The following is a 17,492-nucleotide window of genomic DNA, read 5'->3' on the forward strand; positions in this document are numbered from 1 at the left end:
TTAAATTTTGTGGCAAGGTGAAAGTCTGCAGTGTCTTTAAGTCCGCTGTTGACATAATCGTAATAAGGCTGAGCACATGTTTGGGTGTAATGAGTTCGTGATGAGCGCCGGTAATTATAAAAACAAAGATACATGACGACAGAGATTAGCGCACCACAGGGTACTGGTTGGCATGCGGAGTGAGGTTCTTGAAGGCCCACTGCATGTTCTGGTGCGAGGCCAGCTGCCGAGCGAACTGGGCGGACATCTGACAGCACATGCGCAGGATGGCGTAGTACGCCGGCAGCATGCCACGGTTGAACACCACCACCTCCTGGTCATCATGGTCCGCTCTGATGGAAGGGAAAACAAGTTTCTCTTTATAGTACAATGCTAAACTTTCTTCCAACATTAAGGTATCACAGATCAAATTTTCAACGACCACTGTTTTTTTCAGGCTCAATAATGACCAATCACTTTCGAACGTAAACAGGTAGCAGACTGAGTGAAACTTACAGTATGTAGTTGAAGGGAATGTTCTTGGTGATGTGAGCGTTCTGAATGATGAGCTGGATGTTTTCTGGGCAGTCCACACAGGCATGATGCCAGAACAGCAGCAGGGCCTACAGCAGCAAGAATAACAAACAAACATGTCATATGCACTGATACAGTGTTCAAATACAGGATACAAATGTATACAGTATTCATTAGATAAAAATATCAAACACACTTTTGATACCATCCCACTTTAAAAAAAGAAGTTCAAATTAGCAAAACTGATATTAAAAGAAAATTATTATCAAAATACATATACACGTCCTCAGCTTAGTACAACTCAATAGAAAAGCCAATTTTTTTCTAAATTCTGTTTGCAATACAATCATTATAGATACTGCAAATGTTTGAACTTGTGGTTTCTAAATAATTGACAGATATGCCATCCAGTTCAAAATGCGTCTGTCTGATACAGTAGTAATTGTAACCAGTTCAACGATGGCAACAGATCTTACCTTTGAGTCAATTCCTTCACACTTTCGGCCACACCAATTTAATTTCTTGGTTAACGGATTTTTATTTTCAAAAAAAGAAAAATTTTTGAAAAAAAAATCATGAAAACAGAAGGCTGGGCCAGCCTTCTGTTTTCATGATTTTTTTATTTTTATTTTTTTTTTTTGGAAAATAAAAATCCGTTAACCAAGGAATTAAAATGGTGTGGCCTTAGCCCTTCTCAACCATATTCTCTGTCTTTCGACTCAGCTGTAATTGCTATCTCCCTTACTTCTTCTAAGCTAGCCTATTCTACATATAGGGGGCACAATTCAAAACACAACAGTTCTCTTGTTTTAATCAAAGTGATCAATGTTACCTGTTTGTTGTGGTTGATGGGGATGGCCGGTTCTGTCAGCTTAGGATGTAACACTTGCCACAGGTCGTTCACATACCTGGTCAACTGTGGACGGAAAATAGGTGTCATTCAAGCAAAACCTAACATTTGCTAAGGCGGCACTAATCTTCTAACTGCTGCCTAACCCCACAACCAATAGAGAAATGGAAGCCAAACAGTTACTTCAATGTGCTAAAGGTTAGTAAAATTACAAAGCATTTACCCCAACATCTTTGCCTCGTGTGTTATGAAATGTCATAAAATGCTGCAGAAGTCAAAGAATGTAGGATAGATATCATTCCAAATAGAGTGCTTTGTTTGAATTTCTGTGGTTAAAAGGACCACCTTGAAGCACGAATCCAGACCAGGCACTAGTGGATCAGCTGGGTATATACAGTTCTAAAAGTAATACTGTAAATGCAGAAATGTTTGCGGTGGTCTTATGTTCGAGGTTTTCACGGCAACCATATCACCGCGAACTTGACACCACGGCAAACATTTTTGTCCAATACTGTAGCAGTATGTGACTATAGTGCTGCCGAAAACTTAAAACCACCGCGAACACTCCATTTTCATGAAATAAAAATCAAACAAACTTAAATGCATTTACAGTACCAGAATATCTTTCCTTCAAAGATCTCCATCTCCAACTCACCATGAGCTTCTCTGTTCTGGACACTAAGCAGTAAGTCATCAGGGCAAAATATTGCACAAGTTTGACGGTTCCGTGGGCTGTGTGGTCAGCATAGATCCGGGCACGACCCAGGAGACGCAAGAGCAAGGAGTACACCTGGGCAAGGGGAGGAAATACATCATGTTAGATATAGAGCTTGCATTTTGACATATAATTTCTGATTTCTCCCTGCCGCATGACCCTGTAACCACTAGAGAATTGGTAGCCAAATGGCAGTGAGCAGAAGGTTATTAGGTGAGATGAACAAATTTCAAATTGCCACAGAACTAACTCACAGGCATGCAAGTGGAAGTAATGTACAAGTACTTGTGTACCAAACATCCTTCTATCAGGTTTAGATAAATGTCAAGCTAATATCATATATTATTATTCTCCTTCTTCCTTTTCATGTTTTGATACTAGTTTGCTCTTCAAGTAAGTGAATAAATGGGGCCCAAATGTGGCTTGCTTATGGACTTTAAGTTTGTCATGGTAATGTTGTTGTTTGTTACCTTGTGTCATCCATAGCAACCGTGAACTGGTGTGTAGAGCAGTAGTTTACCTGGTGCAGGATGGCGAACTGTGTCTTTATCAGTCTATAATGTCATGGTAATGATACTATTTGATAGTGTCTGCCACCCTGTGCTACCCATAGTGCCCTGTGTCCCCCAGCATGCAATGGGATCCATGAAAATGTCTATGTCTGGGATGTTAACTCGATATCCTTCGTGTAGTATGAATTTCTTAATCATTGACTTCAACAATAAAACTGAAGGCTGTCTAAAGGGACAAATTTGGCCATGGCCAGTCACTGACTCAAAGAGCAAACCAGTATCAAACATGAATAGTGTGATGAAACCTCAATGTGTGTAGAGCTGTAGTGTACTGTGTACCTGGTGCAGGATGGCAGTGGCCTCGGGTGTCATCATGATGTCCTTGTTGGGGCTGTGGAGGTTCCGTGCCGAGCGGAACATCTGCCTGAAGTGGTTGTTGGGGACCAGGGAAGCCAACAGGAACCCAGCAGCTGAACAGGGAGGGAACAAGGAGTATTTTTGTAATGATGCATGTACTTTATTCAGGGACCTCTAAATGTGGAAAAAACTTACCTGCTGTAAGTACTAGTATCGTTAGTAATCAAGTCAAAAAAATTTCAAGAAGAACCTTATGAACACTATATTGACGTATGAATCTACATGTGTACATGTAGGTGCCTGATGGTACTATACTCTGCTTTGGAACCCGGACACAAACAGAAGGTTTGGTCGACCAATCACAACTTGCAAGAAACTCATAGAAACTGAAACTAATTTGTAAGAACAGGAACTCCTTTCTGCAATGAATGACAAGAAATTCTGGAGGACGAACTTCTCTTGCTGCACCTCAAAAGAGGAGGAACGATGATGATGATGATGATGGTACTATAGATCTTAAAATGTTTGTGGTGATCTTATTTTCACAGTTTGTATGGTGACCTCTCCACCCTGAATTCATGACACCACAGATATGCCTTTTCAAATTATTACGACTGAATTACAAAATTGTTTCAATCGCAAACTTTAAACACCGGGAGAATCTCTTTTGCCCCCTCCCATGAAAATCAAGTCCCTGTGAAAATAACTTGTTTTTGTTTGTTTGAACCTTTGTTTATTCCTGATAAGCTCAAATCGGCACGCAGGCCGCTTTTCATTGAGGTCATGAGGGAAGAGGTAAGGGTCAGATACAATATAACAGAGATACACAGTCATTTGAGTCCTAATAACTCTATCAACATATATCATTACATATTTATAGTACAACAATATACGATTCAATACAACAATATAACTGAATTCACAGTACTCACAGTTCCTGACCCTGATGTTACTGGAGGCCAGGAGGTACATCTCTGCCCACGTCTCCATGGACTGCAGCACCCAGCTGTGGACAAGCTTGTTACGTGGGGTCTGGATAGCCAGCCAGTCAAAACACTGCTGCGGGTTGTACTCAGTCACCTTTAGGAAAAAAAGAACGAACATACATGTATCATCAAGTACAGTAGGGACCTGTTTATTAGACGTCAATGAATAGTTTCATCAGGTTGATAAATCACTAGGTAAAACTAAAAGGTTTCTTCATGAACACAACCAAGAGCTAATACCTTGAAGAATAGCAGACAGTCCATTAAACAGTTGGCTAGGTATTAACACTATGTTGTGTTGAAGAAACCATTTACCCACTGTTTACTAGAAAGTTTTATACAATACGAGGAAACAGACATGCATGGATTTTGTTATGATATGCTGTTATGATATGCTGTTATGATATGCAGGGCATGCAATGAAGACACATGTGCAAACACAAGACTCACATCCCATATCCTGTTGAGGATGAGCTGCGTGAAGGACGGCATGCCTGGGGGACCCCCTAGGAACTCCACCAGCATGGACAGCAGCTTGAAGAAGGGCTGGGAGCCGTCCGGGTTCAGCTTCCCGATGGAGTGGAAGATCATGGACACGATGGCCTCCGCCAGGCGCGGGTTGTACCGCGTCAGGCTGAAGATCAGGTTACAAGTCTGCCGCAGGTTGATGTTGTCCCGTACTTGTTGGTACAGGAACGGGAACCCCTGAACAACAGGACAAAGGAGAGATGTTTCAGTAGGCAAACAAAACTGCTAAATGATAAAGCAGTCAATTGATACATTTCAAGTAACTACTAGTACTGTAATGTGGTTTTGCTATTGCTCATGTTTCCAGCACCCCTTAACTGTTTTGATAAGCTTGTTGGGTTCTTTTTCAGGCAAATGTTTGATGCCTAAGGTGAAAAACACTTAAGTCTCCCACATGCACAATACCATACACCTATAGCTAGTAAACTAAAAGTAATGGATGTACATGTAGATGCATAATCTGTAAAACTAAAGATGCATCCCAGAATTACTCAAATCAAACCAATGAACGGCATTTTTCATTGTTGTGGTCAGTGTAATTTAACCAGCTGCTGCTGTGCCACATGCCTGGATGGCCAAAATGTTATGTGCTGTGCCAAAGAGCAGTTATGCTGGTTGAACAGATACAGACCTTTCCTGTTGTAAGCACGGCCAGGTCGTTCTGGGACAGGCTGAGCTGCCTCTCGGCGCGGGACGTCTCCACCAGCAGGGCCACCAGGGCGATCATCTTCTCCAGCGACGTGGGCCGGTACTTCTCCTCCGGCAGCGTGATGACATCATCGTCCTCTTCCTCCTCCTCATCCTCAGACACAACTTCCACCTGGAAGAGGACACATCCTTATATCTGATACATGTCTATAGCCATAGCTAACTTCACAAAAATTCTGCACACCACCAGATCTTTCCTAATGCAAGAAAAATCCTGATCCTCTTGGCTTCATTTTGCAATTTTTTTGGTGGATATACACATGCCTACTGATGCTACAAGTCTGAAGTAGCCGTTTGGCACCCAGTTCCCTGTTGGTTACAGAGTTTGCCAGCAGGGAGAAGGTTAAGCTTCTTAGCAAGTAACCCTCACAGCTGGCAGTAACTGCCTGATATATTCTTGTTTGTTGACCTTGTGGTTTTCAAGACAACAGGTAACAAGCCAGGGGACTTGTTGCCCAGGTAAAAGTTGAAACTTACATAGTCAGGAGACTTGTTGCCCAGGTAAAAGTTGGCCATTATTGAGATGGCCTCTATGGCGATCATGAAGTGTTTTTCCTCCTCCCCTTTCTGTGCAAAGTCCAGCAGCAGGGAGAAGTATTCAGTCAGGTGTTTGCTGTTGGGCCGAACACCGTGCTCGAGCTGGAAGAACACACAGGAATATGCATGATTTTTCTTGCCTCTTTAAAGACACACATTTGCAGGGAAAATGTCATGATCAGCAAATTGTTGTCTCTTGTTATCTATCATTAGGAGTCTATGTTTTCCATATAGATTAAACAGACAATAGCAGAACAGGAAAGAGAATCTTGTGGGGGATGTGACAAAAGTTCTAAACACTATACGACAAGTGAGACACATATAGGTAGCTACAACACCAATAGATTACACATTACTGTAAGACTTTCTGGTACAGACTAGGACATGGTACTATGCACAAACAAAAAACAGTTAAAAGTTTGAAAAACAGTTGAGGAGTATTTAAGATTTACAGGGCTACTTACCAGACTCAGCAGCATCTTGATGAATCTTGTCACACAGGAAAAACAACCAATGTCCTCGACACTCCCCTCCCCTTCAATCACGGGCTGCAAGTATAACGGGGCGTGTCGAGGTCTGAGCTGGTTGATCACGTGCGCCACTAATCTCTGGAACATCTGCCGCATCATCTGGTTCGGGCACTTGATCAATATCTGCATCGGCCACCAGTCGTCCTGGGCCATGTGGTCCAGGAACCACTCGTCGGCCTGCGCATTGGAGTTGAAGTGTTTGGTCAACAGCTCAATCCACTGCAGCATGGTGGGCTTCTCCTTGGAATGGATCAGAGTCTCCAGGACGAAGGAGGCGGTGAGCTTGGCGGACAGGAGGGACACCTCCCTGCTGGGGTCAGGCAGGGTGGTGGGAATGTAGCTGCACATCTGCCACATGAAGTTGAAGTAGGTGTGCTCGAAGATGCTCTTGTCCTGCAAGAACTGCATGTTGTCCTGCCATATCCACTCCGACAGGTCCTTGGACAGGTCGAACTTCTGCGGCATCTCCCTCTGCCGGTCCTCCTCCGGCTGGCACCGCTCGTAGAACAGCATGTAGGCGCTGTGCGTCTTCTCGAACGAGAAGTCCATGAACTTGTCCGTGACCGAGTCGTACGTCTTTGTCGTCATCTCCCCCCCGAAGCACTCCGAGGCCAGCTGCGTGGAATCGAACTGCTTGACCTCGGCGTCGTTGAAAAGGTACCACTTGTCGCCCGAGCCTATCCTGTCCCTGATGAAGCTGTAGTAGTGCCCCCCATCCGCCGTCCCCGTGTGCACGGTCACGCCTATAAGTTCGTACTCGTAACCGTCTAGCTGCTGCCTGCTTCCCTCCTCGCCCATGAGATAGTCTTCAGTGTACACGCTCATGTCCAACTTGGGGGGGAAAGAGAAGTGTGTGTTGACTTTTTCCTTCATCATCGTCACCATGTTGAACGTATACCTCATGGTGTTGAAGCACAGGTACCTGGGGAGCTTCTTGAAGCACGCCCGCTTCTCTGCGCGCACCTTCTTTCCGCACTGGGAGCAGGTGTACATGTTGTCTCCCTCCAGAGTGTCCTTCACAGTCACCTCGTCTAACGATTCGTAAAGATTCTTCATATCTGCTACTTGGCACCTCACAGTGTAGAACTCCTCCAGGTTACGACTGACGTGCGTGCAGTCTAAAGACACCACGTTGTTCGTGATGACGCCACCGAAGGATTTCTTTACAGTATCCTTCAGCTCCGGTCCCATTTCTTCCAGTTTTGTAATCAGATCGGTAAAGAACTCCGTCATGTCCTTCTGCTCGCCGGTGTTGATTGGTTGCTTGTCCATGGTGTATACCTTACAGAAGTTTCTAGGGTTGTACGCTTTCCGTTCGCTTTCCAGAAGGAATGCAAACATTCTTTGAAGCTCCATCAGGGTGGCCACGTTCTGTATGTCCTCTTTGACCTTGGAAGCTAAAATGGCTGCCCTCAGCTGAGGCATCATGTATAACTGCTGTATACAGGAAGCCATGTAGCACGTGGCGCCCAGATTGGTCAGTCCCACGAAGCCGCACGGGGAACGCCCGTCCTCGTGCGGCCAGTAGTTCCACGGGTACGGGGCGTGCACGTTCTGGGTGTGCTGCGCCATCATCTTCCCGTGCAGCAGCTTGTAATTGTCCAGACATCCCTTCACCAGTTCCACCATGAGGTCGTACGCCGCCGACCGGCAGTTCTGCGACTTGCACTTGGGTTGGTCCCTGTCCTCCATGGTGGGCAACTTGAACAGACACTCGAATATCACCTTCACCAGCTCCTGGCCGTGTTTGGAGTACTTGAACGGGGGATTGTGCTTTACAACAGCCGTGCCGAGTCTCAACAGCCCACACAGAGCGTCGTCATCCACGGTGTTGTGTCTCTGTTCGTGGATCTTTCTGACAGAGATGCACTTTGCCAGGTGTCTGGCCAGCGCGTCCACGTCTACAATGTCAATGTTGTCCTCCTCGGCCTGGTGGAGGACCTCGGGGTTGATGGCGTGGTCCACCAGTCGGCACAGGAGCCAGAAGTAGTCCTTACAGCCGGGACCGTACAGCTCACCCTTCTCATCATCTGGAGGCTTTGGAAACAACGCAACAACCATTAGTTTTCCAGAAATTCATCCGTGATAAGTAAAATGGAAGGATGCAACTATTCTTCTGAGTCATACAAGACCAGGTTAGACTGTCTTCTATCCTTTTATCATCATCATTTTTCCCTTATGTCAGGATAAACAATACAACTTAGTAAAGCACATTGGACATGTCAGATAATGACATGTTACAATCACATCATTGGGAACTTAAAACACTGTGAAAACCTCCTTTACCCTTGTGCCGCAAAATGAAGTCGTAAAAGGAAAATAATGAATTTACAGCACTTTGGCAACAACATAAATGTATCTCCCACAATATATAATGAACCTTTTTCTTACAGCCCTTTATAAGCCTAATAAAGGATATTCACAGCTTACAAGTACCAGAGTCCAGACCACAGTCAGGTCTCCTACCTCTAGCGGAGGCGTGATGAGTTGTGCTGCTGACAGGAAGCTCAGCAGAGCCGACAGGAGGGAGAAGATGAAGGAGTGGCTCTCACTGGTGGTGGACATGCACAGCTTGTACAGGCCGCTACACGCCTCCCGTCGGACTGTGGGCTGGGACAGGAACACAATAGGTCAGCTTACAGATCTTACGCTAAGCTTAAACATGGATGACAAACATTTCAGCATTAAGACCAACACAATATATGCAAAGGAAATGTTTATGCCCATATGTACCTCTGGTGCATCGAGTACAAGTCTCTGTAGCCAAGCCTGGAACTGCTTGGTCCTGGCCAGCGAGTTGGCCACTTCCGGCACACTGCACACCCACGACACTAGCAGCCTCATCCCGTGTCGCACCACCTCGGACTTCCCCCAGTACACGCTCAGGACGCTGCTGGCGTCGCTCGGGGCCGCCGCCTCGTACAGAACGCTCATCAGCCGCTCCAGCATCGGGTTCTCGTCCATCATCTGGAGAACCGAGGAGCGAATCTTTGGCACTGAACTTTTCTCGTGGTCCCCAGTGGACTTCTTGCCCCTGCTGTGCCGGGACCGCTTCCTGGGGGTCTCGTAGTCCCCGCTGGTGTCCGCCTCGAACACACTGTCTTCAGAACTGGGGGTGATCTCCAGAGTTTCCATGGCAAAGTGGTAGAGAAGTTTCAACAGAAGGGCCAACGTGTCTTGCTGCCACTGTTGAAGAAAGAGAATCAGCTAAAAGATCATGCCAGGTATAGTCCTTCAACAATAAACAAAAGTTTCATCTGAACAAGAAAATGTCACAGTATACAAAAGAGCAATCAAAGGACAATTCCCACCTCACTCCATCTCTTCCCCTCCTGTGCTTGAAGACAGCCTGACATGAAGATGCTCAGTAGGTGCTGTAGACCCCCAGTAGAGATGAACTGCAGAATAATTGTGCAAATAAAGGAGAATGCATGAAGTCTACATAGCAAGAGAAATACTGCATGAATAACAAAGGCAGCTTTCTATTAAAAGTACAGTATAAGAACGGCATCAGTTCATAATCTTAATATATTGGGGAAGTATTGGTGCGTCATTATCCAAGTTGGTAAAAATGTGAAAACTTAACTTTCCCAGATAAACATGCAGAATTGAATTCTTTGTAAGGTAGAAGGATAACTGTTCTTACATGTTGTGTCCAGGCAGGTCCCACCTGTAGCCCCTCTACTGGCAGCTCCAGCTCAACACTGTACTGGTCTCCTCCTCCCAACTGGCTCCCTGTCTGTACAAACCAGAGGGGAAGCATGATGAATTCAACAGTCTTAAGATTTGATATCGTTAGTATGTAAATGCCTTACTAAAGCATGAGGTTAAGTGTTACCTTTTCTTATGAAACAACATCATAAGTAAATATCATGTGAATAATATAAAAGTGCGTTGAAACATCCATCATGATTGAAATCTGAGTGATAAAGATCCAAAAATTGAACAATAATCGTCTTTCCCCTGACACTTACTGATGATCGATGTCTGGACCTCCTGGGTTTACTGAGGGACTCGATGATCTGTAGACAGTACAGGAGCTTGTGAGGGTTGTCCTGGCCGAGGGTCCGGCTCCAGTGGTCAGCAGGCAGCTGGTCATCACTGCCTCCGGCCTCAGGGTCCTTCGCCTCTGCTGGAGGGGAGACCTGAAGCTGGGGGGACAGTGGATTAAGGATTGGGAGATTATGACATGATATTCTTCGATCTTGCTGATGCATCTATCCATCCCGGTTAACAACATCTAAAGATAAATTAATCTCCACAACTGTATAAGATAAAGAGATTACTTCCGGAAATTTCAAAAGACATCAGTCAATCTTCTTGAGCATTCACATTTTCCTTAATGTATTGAAACAAGTATGCCCTGCAGGACCCTTCAACACAAATCAAGACATCGTTCAAAATATCCCTCTGATGTGACTCTTTTGATTCAGTAATTGCATGCAGTCTGATAGCCTGATGGAGAATAATTCTGTAGTCTGCCTAGAAACAACACAATTTGTTTGGGTATTCCAACATCTTGGGCTAAAAACGTGAGCAAAGCTGCATTGCACTATCGGCTATCGAAAAAGTATTGTGCTTCATCTCAAGCATTACACTTTGAGCTTGACTGAAGGACCATTCGTGACAGACTGTATGCACAATTATTTCTGTTGCACCGTGCTGTAGCTGTGAGCGAGACAGCAGACATGCCCACCTTCTTGATGCCTCTTGTGAAGGCGTTGAGCAGGTCCCTGCAGGTGGGCAGCAGCATGAGGAGCTCCCACACCTTGTGGGACAGCAGCTGACCTCGATTCTCCAGCGCCAGCTTGGCCTTCATCACCTCCTCACTGTCTCCCTCCTGAAAACAAACCATCTTCAGTTGTGGGCTTTAACATTCAGTATGCTGGAGTAGTCTTTTGGCTACCAATTGTCTATTGGTTATCAGTATTGGGTTAGGCAGCAAGAGAAGGTTGAGGTCATTATCCTCCTTAAGTTTAAGTCAAGAAAATGAATTGCTGTACCCAAGGTAAGAAATTCCCACGCGATCCTATCCTGATTCAGAACTACATGCACATGTACATCAAAAGAAGTCTCTGATTTGAAGAGTTTCTGATCATAACAACTCTCCGGTATTACTTTTCAATCACAAGCTTCTAACTACGGCCTTTTCCTAAGGGAAACTTTGAATACAAGATGGTTCTACTGTCAGATTTCCTACTATTGTACTCCTGCACATGCATACTTGGCCCCTAGGGGGCGCTGTTTCATTCTGAGTTTGGAGAATTAAGACTCAATATACATCGTCCTGTTGTACATGTGAGTAAGTTTCATTTACTCCCTAGTTAACAGGGATTAGAGCCATCAACAGGTACATGATTCAAAGCTGGAGCTCCGGAGACAGTTCTGCTCATAACTCTCTCTGGTGACACTTTTCAATCACCGAATTCTAAAACCTTTTCCTAATGGAAACTTTGAGTACAACATGGTTATATATGATGCCCCCTGACCTTTCCGGGGCAGGCCCATGTGCTGAGCAGCTGCAGCAGGTTCATGAGGTTGTCGAAGTGCGGCTCCTGCAGCAGCAGCAGCATGGGCAGGTTGTCCCGCGGGGGCTCAGGCAGCAGCGACGGCGGCAGCAGGAAGCTCTCCTGACGTCTGCTCTGAGGACGGGGGTTACCTACGGACACAAACACCAACTGGGGAGGAGACAAGGAAGGATCCAGTTACAGAGAGGCTGATTATACAGGCAAGAAATGAATATCATGTTTGGATAATACTTTGTCCAAGATTATACCAGTTAAGGCTAGCTTGGCCCAAGTCCAAATTTGGTCCCACATAGACAGAATTAGCAAGAAATTCACAATAGTGAATAAAACAAGAAATTCACAAAAACTTCACGGAGGTATGAGATCTTTGATGTCCCGTCGTACCTGCAGGTCCTTGAAGCCCATCTCCTGCAGCGTCTTCTCGTCCATGTTCTCAGCGGTGAGCTCCCTCCCCTGGGAGATCATCCTTACAGGACCCTGCAGCGAGCTGCCGAACAGGGCCGCCATGGCCGCCGAGGAGTCCTGGGAGGAGCTGGGCACCTGGCCCTGACTGGACAGGTGCTCGAACCAGTGGGTGACCTCTGCCCTCAGGTCAGCCACCAGGTCCTGGGAGTCCATCTCTATGGTCAGCTGATGGGCAGTAAGGATACAGAATATAAGTAATATTTAACAGTCACTCACTTACTGTCAAGTTTAACGTCTTCTGTTTCCCATCATTTGTGGGTTTGACATGTTTGCACATGGTTGGGGGAGCTTAATGGCTGCTCGCCCTCCATGGTCATTTCGAGGATTTTGTGTCACACGTAATGTCACTTTTTTAAAAATACATTTTTGAGGTACACTGCAACTCGGGTTTCATTTCTCCAGGTAGACACTGATGCATCTTTTTCCCAATTTTCAATCCAACAACAACAACAGCAAGAATATAGAATCCAACAACGACAACAGCAAGTACGTGTGACTTAATTTCAATTTCTTTTCCACCCATTCAGTCCTTACCTTGTCTGTCATACCAGCTGGTTGGCACACCACGTGGATCTTGGAGTTGTTCCTGTTGTTGAAGTACTTCTGGTGGCTGAGGATCCCCCGACCCTGCAGCTGCCACATCCGCATGTGGTACGTGTACCTGGGTGATGAATACACAGAAAGATTAGTTTTATCCTTCTAAGTGATAGTACATTCAAACCTGTGCAAGTGAGCACCTCTACATAAGAACTAGCTGGCCAATTTGACCACTTTTTGGTGGTCTCTTAAACATTTTTTTCCATTGACACAAGCATTAAAAATTCTGTCCATAGTGACCACCTGTCCACATAGATCATATTTCACTGGTCCCCTGAGTGATATCCCCGGGCAGCTCTCACTGTAGTACTACAGGTAAGTACATGTCATACTGAGTCTGATGTGATTTTCAAGTTACTTCATGGCACTGTAAGTGTATGAGTGAGAACAGGAGAAAAGTAACTTATAGCTTCTCAGATAATGGCAAAGGGTTAGAGACTCTATAAGAGAGATATCTATGCAGATATATGGTACAAAACAAGAACCAACCTCCTTCTGAAGACCTCCAGGTGAGACTTGAGAAGATCCAGCCCTCTCTCTAGGACCAGGAGACTCGAGCCTGGGCACTGCAAACAACATAACTCAAAGTTTCATCAAGTTTCAACACAAATCAATTCAAAGCCTTTATTTCATCTCAATGGCTTATTTCATCTCTAAATTCAAGACATAACAATGGAAAATACAAAAAGTATTTGATATGCAGACAAGGTTTAAACACGTGGCTTCCCTTCTCTTCTAACTGCTTATGAAAAACATCAGAGATCTTACCCTGTTAAGTGTGGCTGACACCTTCAGCAGACTGTCCATACACCTCTTCACAAACTCATGCTCCCGTTCCAGATTCCCATTTCCAGCTGAAAACAGAGACTCGTGTTACATGCCTAACAATGATTGGAAATATCAGACAGAATGTTACTTCAAAAAGTGAATCAAATAGAGAATATCACGGCTATCACATGAGAGAATGAGCATGTTAGTTGTACCATTGATGTAGAAGTTGTTGATATACTGGATGGCTGCCTGGCTGACATCAGGGTCCCTGGCTCTCAGGGCGATCCCCCACAGCTGCTGCATACCCAGGTCCTGGGGAGGGGGGAAGGGTCAGGCATGGTCATTCAAACTACACACAGTACACACATTCAACATGCAGCAATACTCCTGCATTTCATACGTTAGCTTGTTAACTGGAAGTAGGGATCCCATGTTAACTTATGAAGTCAATTACACCCATTTGAAACAAACCACAAGGACAGACTGCATATAAGCAGTAATCCAAGCAGTGTAAACCTGGCATTTTTTTTACATAAGGCTGTATCATTGCAGTAGTTGTGACACAGGAGACTTTGTATTGACTCATCGAAAGTCAAATGTTACATACATTGACGACTCCAAACAAACCCACTTTACAGAAACTACAAGGCCATACTGCACAGATACTGAAGCACAAACATGGGATCAGTTTATTGAAACTTGAGACTTACATCCAGAGCAGGCATGTCAGGAGAGGGGCTGACCATCCTGGCTAACGTGCACAGCTGTTGGAACAGGTTCAGACCAGTCATGGTGATGGTCTCAGGCTGGAGTCCCGGCATCTAGGGCACACACGAATTGCGGATTGTCATTGTTGTTATAAACGTACATGTACATCATCTCAACACTACACAAGATGATACTGACACCTATCAAATTGTCACAGTTCTACAGTCTATTGTCTGAGAACTGTCTGATCGTCTTAATTTTCAAAACGAAAGGTTGGTCACAAAATCAATGAAATCTTAAGATTTTCCTTTAAACAAGTACATGTAGCCTTCAAATAAGACTCCAATTCAATATGGTTTAGGCACAGAGAAACACACAGTATGATAATGGAAAGAGACCACTGTACAATGTTGTACCTTTTCCACAAAGATGTGTTTGTTGGTGTTCAAAGACATAGCATGTTGGTTTTTCAAAACGAACAACAGGTCACAAATTCAATGAAATAGAAATATAATCCTTTAAACAAGTAGCCTCCAATCAATGATGGTATAGGCACCAACAACACATAGAGAATGATAGGGTAAGGAAGCCACTGTTGAAAGTCATACCTTTTCCACAAAGATGTGTTTGAATGTGTCCAGGGACATGGCGTGTTGGTCCTTGTTGCGTGCCTGGTTCAGGAACCAGTTCAGGGCCTCGTCCCCCACCTCGGGGTCGGTGGCCAGGCAGTTCCACAGGGTGTCCACCTGCTCAAGGGTCAAACCTGAGGAGAACACCAAAATATGACTCACTCACTAGACAGCTTTAAACAATGCTTGCAGGTAGATGTTGAAAAGCTAGGTGTGACAGGTCATTCAGTGTAATCAACTAGCTGCTGCCGAACTGTTGTGCTTGCGATGCTGGTGTGTTACACAAAAGGGCAGTTCTACCAGCTATACAGATACAGAACACATAACTGCTGTCAGAATCTAAGACTACAACAGGAGAATTTAATGACTATAGACTACACAACACATGACTTAATTGTTGCAGGGGGAGCAACTGACAGCTTGAGTGGGAATGCAAGAAATAAATTCAGGGAAAAACACTCGTTCAACTTCAGATCTAGAAGTCAGACTTTGCCTCCACATACACTGTCAGAACTGATCTTCAGTCAACTAAAAGTTCAATAGAAACACACCTACAATCACTGTTGGTGCGGAATTGCTAAGAAGAGTGTCCTGTTGAACTTACGGAATGTTTCAGGAGAAGCCAACGATGAGAAGACGAATGTAAGAAACTGGAGTCTGGCCTGAACCTCTGTCATGTGTGTGTACCTGAAATAGGAAGTAAGATCAGCGACAAATTACTTCTCGCAGAAATACATCAGAGATAATAAACCACACACAAATATAAGGCATGCAGTTGAGGAAACAAACATCAAATCATACTTGTTGAGAAAACTTACAGGGGGTTCTTTGGGGCCTTCCCCTCCTTGGCAGATGTGGTGTAGGCTACCAGGTTGTTGAAGAAGTGGTGCATCATTTGACGCTGCTCTTCCGCCCACCTTAAATACATCATACATCGACCAATGTCAACACCAGCAATATTGTACAGGGTCACACACGTGTATAAAACCAAAGAAACATGCATTTATGCTTTTCAAGGTAAGGATAAGACGAAGTCAAAAGTTGATTAGAAAGACAATACTTACATGGTAATCCAGTGGGTATCGTAGGTGTTCCTGTACTGTTGGAAGGAGCCAAACAGCTTGGGCAGCAGTCTTAAGGACACCACAACAGAACTGCCAGAGGGAAGTAAGAAACAACAATCATTAAACACAAAATATAATCCTATTCAGGAACAATCAACATCTGATGCTACAAGACATGACAACTGAAAACCGATCTCCTCATACTAGCAATGTTAGACATTTTCTACCAGTCACTAAATCGGAAACATATCTACAATTCTACCTATGAAAATGTAATTCCACATGACTGAAGTTATCTTTGAGAGGATGGCATAACAAATAGAAAACCATTCCATTATATCACTGAAATAAGACATTTTCTAACCAAGCTACATATTTGACATACATGTAATACATCTACAAATGTACTTGCATATTTTCGATAGGTCTAAATATCAGTGAATGTTCCCACCTGTTGTTTGCTAGGTTCTCCAGACATCCCTCGATGAAGCGCATCCTGATCTGCCTGTCTGTGAACCAGCACACCAGCGAACACAGCAGCTTCTCAGCCTCCACAGCCAGACCTTCACCCAGATGGACCTGTGGGTGGGAGTGGATGTAGAGACAGTCTGTTAGTCACTCTGGCTTTTAAGTAACCCTTCATGAAGGGCAGGTATTAGGACTTGACAGTTAACCAGTACAAGACAGCTAGGTAATTATTCAGAACTATGGCATACTGTAAACTGCAAATCGTGTTTGAAAGTTTCGCTACCCACTGCAAAACCATCACACCATGAACATGTATTTGGTCTTCGGCATCCCCCTCTCTCTTGCTTCATTGCAAAACTTAAGCAAAGCAAATGCTTTTCCCCTCTTACCACGAAATTAAGTTTCTGCAAACGTTAACTGAAGTTGCAGTACTCAATGTTCCTATTTTTCTTTAATTCTAAATGAATAAACTGATATCTACAAAAAAAGGAACTTACGGCACTATGATCCTGCACTAGCTCCCAGAGCAAGGTGTTGGTGGGCTTGCACACCTCCTCGAAGTTGAACTCGTTGGCATGCTTCTTGTGTCTGCCTGGAGACTGGTGGTGGTGATGATGGTGGTGGTGCAGATGTCCTGCGCAGGTTCAATACAATACAACACTCAGTTTACAGGGAAATTATAAACTTAAGTATTTGCAGGTGCCTCCACATATTGTAAATCTTGAAATGTTCATGGGTTCACATGAAATAAATTTTTATTTTTATGATTTTCGCAGTGACCTCTCCCTGCAAAATTATCACACCACGAATACATGTTTTGTATTAAATTTTCTACTGTACTACAAACACTGTAAAAACCTCCTTTCCCTTCATAACGCAAAATTAAGTCCATGCAAACATAAACAAACAGTATGCATTAATATTGTAGCATTATCATAATCAAGCAGCTGTAGTTGGTCACACATCTCATTCATGCTTGTTGATCAGAAGCAAGATGGTACTACCTGCTTACTTAACACTTTGGTA

At 44.3% G+C, this 17,492-nt stretch overlaps 1 protein-coding gene across 5 annotated transcripts in view; it reads right to left on the minus strand.

The window, feature by feature from the left end:
- LOC136433667 (ubiquitin carboxyl-terminal hydrolase 34-like) overlaps positions 1-17,492 on the minus strand; it is a 45,593-nt gene that overhangs the window by 8,585 nt on the left and 19,516 nt on the right. For 3 of the 5 annotated variants that reach the window (XM_066426095.1, XM_066426093.1, XM_066426091.1), the window contains exons 16-44: positions 16,964-17,100; positions 16,450-16,577; positions 15,999-16,088; positions 15,753-15,851; positions 15,539-15,621; positions 14,914-15,068; positions 14,308-14,418; positions 13,810-13,909; positions 13,595-13,680; positions 13,316-13,392; positions 12,764-12,890; positions 12,149-12,394; positions 11,726-11,914; positions 10,933-11,076; positions 10,211-10,387; positions 9,883-9,975; positions 9,548-9,634; positions 8,970-9,422; positions 8,667-8,846; positions 6,171-8,273; positions 5,647-5,808; positions 5,093-5,281; positions 4,384-4,638; positions 3,880-4,027; positions 2,930-3,060; positions 2,019-2,153; positions 1,346-1,429; positions 496-602; positions 155-332 (exon numbers count right to left, since the gene is read on the minus strand). In XM_066426095.1, the coding sequence (XP_066282192.1) occupies positions 155-332; positions 496-602; positions 1,346-1,429; positions 2,019-2,153; positions 2,930-3,060; positions 3,880-4,027; positions 4,384-4,638; positions 5,093-5,281; positions 5,647-5,808; positions 6,171-8,273; positions 8,667-8,846; positions 8,970-9,422; positions 9,548-9,634; positions 9,883-9,975; positions 10,211-10,387; positions 10,933-11,076; positions 11,726-11,914; positions 12,149-12,394; positions 12,764-12,890; positions 13,316-13,392; positions 13,595-13,680; positions 13,810-13,909; positions 14,308-14,418; positions 14,914-15,068; positions 15,539-15,621; positions 15,753-15,851; positions 15,999-16,088; positions 16,450-16,577; positions 16,964-17,100 (6,254 nt within the window). The remainder of the gene's footprint in view (positions 1-154; positions 333-495; positions 603-1,345; positions 1,430-2,018; positions 2,154-2,929; positions 3,061-3,879; positions 4,028-4,383; positions 4,639-5,092; positions 5,282-5,646; positions 5,809-6,170; positions 8,274-8,666; positions 8,847-8,969; positions 9,423-9,547; positions 9,635-9,882; positions 9,976-10,210; positions 10,388-10,932; positions 11,077-11,725; positions 11,915-12,148; positions 12,395-12,763; positions 12,891-13,315; positions 13,393-13,594; positions 13,681-13,809; positions 13,910-14,307; positions 14,419-14,913; positions 15,069-15,538; positions 15,622-15,752; positions 15,852-15,998; positions 16,089-16,449; positions 16,578-16,963; positions 17,101-17,492) is intronic. The other 2 variants (XM_066426094.1, XM_066426092.1) reach the window with 2 other exon arrangements.

This window comes from Branchiostoma lanceolatum, chromosome 4, assembly GCF_035083965.1.
Source record: "Branchiostoma lanceolatum isolate klBraLanc5 chromosome 4, klBraLanc5.hap2, whole genome shotgun sequence".
In the NCBI taxonomy this organism is placed as follows: domain Eukaryota; kingdom Metazoa; phylum Chordata; class Leptocardii; order Amphioxiformes; family Branchiostomatidae; genus Branchiostoma; species Branchiostoma lanceolatum.